Source organism: Bison bison, unplaced genomic scaffold (assembly GCF_000754665.1).
Source record: "Bison bison bison isolate TAMUID 2011002044 unplaced genomic scaffold, Bison_UMD1.0 scf7180017864471, whole genome shotgun sequence".
Classification (NCBI taxonomy): domain Eukaryota; kingdom Metazoa; phylum Chordata; class Mammalia; order Artiodactyla; family Bovidae; genus Bison; species Bison bison.
This window is the reverse complement of record NW_011495032.1, coordinates 32,250,699-32,257,587: the sequence shown is the minus strand read 5'-3', so window position 1 is coordinate 32,257,587 and position 6,889 is coordinate 32,250,699. Positions and strand designations below refer to the sequence as shown.

Below are 6,889 nucleotides of genomic sequence, written 5' to 3'. Positions count from 1 at the left end.
AGCTCTAGTACTTTGGCCACCTCATGCGAAGAATTGACTCATTGGAAAAGACTGATGCTGGGAGGAATTGGGGGCAGGAGGAGAAGGGGACGACAGAGGATGATATGGCTGGATGGCATCACCAACTCGATGGACTTGAGTTTGAGTGAACTCCGGGAGTTGGGGATGGACAGGGAGGCCTGGCGTGCTGCGATTCATGGGGTTGTAAAGAGTCGGACACGAATGAGTGACTGAACTGAACTGAACTGAGGCTTAAAAAAATTATGATAATAATAATAATTAGAGTCTAGCCTGTTAGATTGGTAGCAGTTTAATGCATTAGGAAAACAATGAACAATTTATTCAGTACAGATTTCCTGGTTTTTGTGGGGAGAAATGGGGCCAATATGTTTAGTACTGGTTCCTTGGTCTTGGGAAAAAATGAATATTCCAAAAACTTACTGCCAGGTGTTTTGATTTTCTTCCCCCTGCACATTCTGTTTTGAACACTTTTGACTGATCTGAAAGTCTTTGTTCTTTCTGTGTCACACACTTTCCTGTGTCTTAGTGTGTTTTATTTAGAAATGTTGCAAATATTTCCTTTATGTTACATGGGATATAAAATTTTAAGATCCAGGAAGACCCAAATATAAGTTTCACTCTATTATTTACTAATCATGCTGACAAATGATTCAGAGTCTTCAAGTCTCAGTATCCTAGTCTCAGCACATTTTTTCCCTTGAGGAAAACCCCAAGTATGGACCAAGACATTGTGTGTTATAAAGAAATTGGAACCAATCCTTTCAGTAGAGAATGAAGTAGATTTTATTCTATCTATTGCTGTAATGTTACAGTGGTGTGCAAGACCTTTGCTTGCTATTGTATCCCAAGTTGCCTGAATGGTTCCTAGTACATATTACATACTCAGAAAGTATTTGTTGGCTATATTAATAAATAAGCTATTAAAAATGATGATTTGGAAGACAGAGTAGCAAACCAGAAAAATATCAGTGAAGATAAATGGCAGACCAGGTATAACAATTGTACTATTAAATGTTCTCAACTAAAGGTTACCGCTTAAAAGACATCTCAGACTGTATTAACAAATAAGCCTCAACTAAGAGTTGCTTATAATAGGTAAGCCTAAAGCAAAATGACACAATATACATATTAAGTGTATTAATCAGCTCAGACTTCCATAACCAAATGCTATAGACTAGGTGGTTTAAACAACAGAAATCTATTCCTCATAATTCTAGTGGCTGAAGAGTCCAAAATCAAGGTACTGGCCAGTTCATTTCTTGGTCAGAGCCATCTTCCTGGCCTGTTGTTGTTCAGTCATTCAGTCGTGTCCGACTCTTTGCAACCCCATGGACTGCAGCATGCCAGGCTTCCCTGTCCTTCACCATCTCCCGGAGCTGGCTCAAACTCATGTGCATTGAGTCAGTGATGCAGTCCAACCATCTTACCCTCTGTCGTCCCCTTCCCCTACCTTCAATCTTTCCCAGCATCAGGGTCTTTTCTAGTGAGTTGGCTGTTCGCATCAGGTGGCCAAAGTATTGGAGCTTCAGCTTAGCATCAGTCCTTTCAATGAGTATTCAGGACTGATTTCCTTTAGGATTGACTGGTTTGATCTTCTTGCAGTTCAAGGGACTCTCAAGAGTCTTCTTCAACACCACTGTTCAAAAGCATCACTCCTTCAGCACTCAGCTTTCATTATGGTCCAACTTAAGGAATCTCTGTCCATAGTTCTTCAGGCACTCTGTCTATCAAATCTAATTCCTTGAATCTATTTGTCACTTCCACTGTATAATTGTAAGGAATTTGATTTTGGTCATATCTGAATGGCCTAGTGGTTTTCCCTATTTTCTTCAATTTAAGTCTGAATTTTGCAATAAGGAGTTCATGATCTGAACCACAGTCAGCTCCTAGTCGTTTTTGCTCACTGTATAGAGCTTCTCCATCTTCAGCTGCAAAGACTATAATCAATCTGATTTCAGTATTGACCTGATTTCCTGGCCTGTAGACAGCCGCCTTCTCCCTTTGTCCTCACTAGACCCTTCCTTATGTGTACACAGAACTGTATCTCTCTCTTCCCCTTCTTATAATGTAAGTCTAGCTTCTTGGTTTAGATTCCAGCTTTAGGACCTCATTGAACTGTAATTACCTCCTCAAAGCCGTATCTCCAAATACCATTACATTGGGTGTTTGAGCTTCAACATATGAATTGGGTTGAGGAGAGGGAAGCGAGTGCAATTTAGTCCATTGCATTTCAGTTCATTGCATTAAGCAAAGATAAAAATAGCCCATTTCAGGGGGAAAAAAATGCCTAATTGCCAATAAAGAAGAGTTAGTCTTTTCTGGACTAAGAAGAAGAGGAAGAAAAGGAAAAGGAAGGAAAGGATAGGATCAGATCAGAGTCTAAATAAGGAAGAGAGAAATCCAAAAACAGTATCATGCATAACAGAAAAATACTTTTGGGCAATATTCAAATATATGATAAAAAGTTTTTTTAGATGTGAGCTCAAAAGGTACCAAGTGGTACACAGAATTTTGAAATCTTTTTAGGTGTACCCCTAAGGAGGGGGAAGATCTGAATTCAGACCATTTAACAAAAGGAACTACAGAGATGTCTTTTTTGAAGCCTGGTATGGGGCACTGCCGGAAAATCCCATGGATGGAAGAGCCTGGTGGGCTGCAGTCCATGGGGTTGCTAAGAGTCGGACACGACTGAGCGACTTCACTTTCACTCTTCACTTTCATGCATTGGAGAAGGAAATGGCAACCCACTCCAGTGTTCTTGCCTGGAGAATCCCAGGGGCAGGGGAGCCTGGTGGGCTGCAGTCCATGGGGTCGCACAGAGTTGGACACGACTGAAGCGACTTAGCAGCAGCAGCAGCATGGGGCATTGCAGGGAGATGAAAGGCCAGTTTCCAAAGATCTTGAATAATTCTGGACTAATCACTACAGAGACTGGTGGGCATTTTGATATCGCTTTACAATTAGGTTGTAATGTAGCAATAAAAACCAACACGGTCCTGCTGATGTATGGCAAAAACCATCACAGTATTGTAAAATAATCATCCTCCAATTAAAATTAATCAATTAAAAAATCATCACAGTTTGCATGTTATATACCTGATATTTGAAATTGTATAATTCTGGATAAAATATTGATGGGGATTACATTATTTTAAATATTGTACATTACATGAAAACATATCAATATTATTCTTCCTGACTTGCATGGGAGATTCCACATATAAGTGATGGCTCAGATGGTGGGGAGTCTGCCTGCAATGTGGGAGACCCAGATTCAATCCCTGGGTTGGGAAGATCCCCTGGAGAAGAGAATGGCTACTGGCTCCAGTATTCTCGCATAGAGAACCCCACGGAGAGAGTAGCCTGGCAGACCATGGAGTCTCGAAGAGTCAGACACGACTGAGCAACTGACTACATGATGATGATTATTCTGTTGTACTATTTGAATTGTACCTTATTTAGTTGATATCGGGTAAATTTTACATTCTTTAATCAGCATCACATGACAGTGCTAGTCTACCTCAGCTCACATGTGTGATTAGTTCTAGGCACGATGTCCTCTTTATGGATTTGGAAGTAAAGTTTGAATTGAATCAGGGTAAGCTACTTCTTAACCTCATTAATGGAGGCAGATCCTAAAGTGGTTCTGCTCAAATCTGAACCAGTTTGTACGATTTCAGACTCTCTGCTTGTCTCTAAAGTGCCTCGGGGGCAGGGGGGATGGTGATGAGGGGGTAGAGTTGAGGGGAGTCAGAATTTTTTCCATGTTATCCTATAGAATTAATTTTCCATGTTGTTCAATGACATTAATTTGGATGTGAAGAGTAACCTTTGACTGAGTTTTCTTAATGTGTTTGTATTTTTAAGATGTTCTCATTCTGGAGGTGAAGAACGTCTAGAAACTTCTTCTGCTAAAAAATTAACAGATATAGGAACTAGAAGAATCTTCTCTCTAGAGCATGACATTTTCCGGGAAAGTGTAAGGAAGTTTTTTCAAGAAGAAGTGATTCCTTATCATGCAGAGTAAGTGGGACATTTTCTTTTATTTTTTTTTTAATTTTATTTTCTTATTTTTACTTTTTTTTTACTTTACAATATTGTATTGGTTTTGCCATACATCAACATGCATCTGCCACGGGTGTACACGTGTCCCCCATCCTGAACCCTCCTCCCACCTCCCTCCCCATACCATCCCTCTGGGTCATCCCAGTGCACCAGCCCCAAGCTTCCTGTATCCTGCATCGAACCTGGACTGGCAATTCATTTCTTATATGATATTATACATGTTTTAGTGCCATTCTCCCAAATCATCCCACCCTCTCCCACAGAGTCCAAAAGGCTGTTCCATACATCTGTGTCTCTTTTGCTGTCTCGTATACAGGGTTGTCATTACCATCTTTCTAAATTCCATATATATGCATTAGTATACTGTATTGGTGTTTTTCTTTCTGGCTTACTTCACTCTGTATAATAGGCTCCGGTTTCATCCACCTCATTAGAAGTGATTCAAATGTATTCTTTTTAATGGCTGAATAATACTCCATTGTGTATATGTACCACAGCTTTCTTATCCATTCATCTGCTGATGGACATTTTCTTTTAAAGTAATACACATTAGAAGTCCAAGAAGGACTGTTTTCTAGAATGCTCTTTGTTGTTTCATAGAAACAGTACTGTGTTCAGTACTTTGTTAACATTTTTACCACTCTTCAATATAATAATGTAAGGTTACGGGATTCTTCAACTAGTTCAAGGGCTTTCCTGGTAGCTCAGCAGGTAAAAAACCCTCCTGCCAATGTAAGAGACTCAAGTTCAATGGCTGCCCGTTCCAGTATTCTTGCCTGGAGAATTGCATGGACAGAGGAGCCTGGTGAACTAACTGTAAGCTACCCATCCATGGTGTTGCAAAGAGTTGGACACAACGGAGTGCACATGCATGCATAAACTAGTTCAAAGCTTCTTAAATGAATTTTGAAATACACAATTAAAAAATATATGTTAAGGGGCTTTCTTGGTGGTCCAGTGGTCAAGACTTCATCTTCCAATGCAGGGGGTGCCAGTTTGATCCCTGGCTGGGGAGCTAGGATCTCACATGCCTTGTGGCCAACGGACCAAAACATAAAACAGAAGCAATATTATAACAAAATCAACAAATACTTTAAAAAATTAAAGATACTTATATGTTGACCTAAGACAAGTTGATTGCCTGTTATTTCTCTAGCAAAGAAAAAAAAAATGGGTTTATTCAGGATGAGCAGAGAATTGCAGTTCAGGGTCAGCATCCACAGTGATCTGTGTGCAAGACTCCTTACAGCAAGGGAAGGAGAGCATGTTCATAGAGAGGAAAAGGAATTTGGGAGGGCTGGGATAAACACAAAGCCCATGGTTTTTCAGTGGCTGAGCCCTTGCTGGGAAAAAGGAGTCTTTCTTATTCCTGTTGGGCCCTACTGTTGTCACAGAGTATGAGAGCACCCCCTTTATTATCTTAAATTAAGGGACCATTCCTGCTCAAAATCATTCATAAATTCAAATTGTAGCCATTTAAATAATATGAAAACACTTTTTCTGATTTTAAAATGTTTTGTTATTTGCAGATGGGAGAAAGCTGGAGAAGTGAGTAGGGAGCTTTGGGAAAAAGCTGGAAAACAAGGACTACTTGGTATCAATATTGCAGATCACCATGGTGGCATTGGGGGGGACTTGTATTCATCAGCTATTGTTTGGGAGGAGCAGTAAGTATGAAAACATTTGAAGTTGAATCTTGTTTTGTTCTCTCTCCTTTCTGAGATGATTTTAAAATAATTTCTAATCTTCTTATAAGATCGAAAATCTCCTTTTAAGTTGATAAAGTAGTTGCTTCATTTCTAATTGACCCATGTGACTGTTTCAGAGATTTCAGTTGATAAATGGGGAAAAGATTTGAACTATCAATTCATCAAAAAAGAAATGCAAATAGCTTTTTAAATGAAAAAGTTTACCCTTTCTACCAATCAAATGCAAATTAAATTATATCTAGAGATATATCATTTTGAGTACAAAAGGTAGTCCAAATGAAAAGTCATAATACCCAGTGCTGACAAGCTTGCAGGTAAAAGTGACTCATATACTCTTGGTGACATTATATATTGGAGCAATAAGTGCTTTGGTGATTAAAATCATGGCTACATAAAAAATGAAAATATTTATACTCTTTGGATGCCATTTTGGGGAATTTGTCTTTAGGAAATAATTTGTTAGAAAAAAAATAACAGCTATGTACAAACATCATTGCCTTGTTAGATTATAATCCCTCAAATTTGGAAGCAATCTAAATGTACGGCAGTGGGAGAATGAATAAGCATATTTGTGCCATGACCACAGCTGTATTCAGTTAGCTCAGTCACTCAGTCACGTCCTACTCTTTGCGACCCCATGGACTGTAACACACCAGGCTTCCCTGTCCATCACAAACTCCCAGAGTTTACTCAAACTCGTGTCCATTGAGTCGGTAATGCCATCCAATTTCAGTCATCCCCTTCATCCCCCTTCAGTTTTTCCCAGCATCAGGGTCTTTTCCAATGAGTCAGTTCTTCACATCAGGTGGCCAAAGTATTGGAGTTTCAGCTTCATCATCAGTCCTTGCAATGAATATTCAGGACTGATTTCCTTTAGGAGAGACTGGTTGGATCTCCTTGCTGTTGGCCTCTCAAGAGTCTTCTGCAACACTGCAGTTCAAAAGCATCAATTCTTCAGCACTCAGCTTTCTTTATAGTCCAACTCTCACATCAATACATGATCACTGGAAAAACCATAGCCTTGATCTGATGGACCTTTGTTGACAAAGTAATGTCTCTGCTTTTTAATATGCTGTCTAGGTTAGTCATAACTT

At 39.4% G+C, this 6,889-nt stretch overlaps 1 protein-coding gene across 1 annotated transcript in view; it reads left to right on the top strand.

The window, feature by feature from the left end:
• ACADL (acyl-CoA dehydrogenase, long chain) overlaps positions 1-6,889 on the top strand; it is a 41,916-nt gene that overhangs the window by 4,708 nt on the left and 30,319 nt on the right. Inside the window, exons 2-3 of the mRNA XM_010861111.1 lie at positions 3,889-4,044; positions 5,616-5,753. Of these exons, the coding sequence (XP_010859413.1) occupies positions 3,889-4,044; positions 5,616-5,753 (294 nt within the window). The remainder of the gene's footprint in view (positions 1-3,888; positions 4,045-5,615; positions 5,754-6,889) is intronic.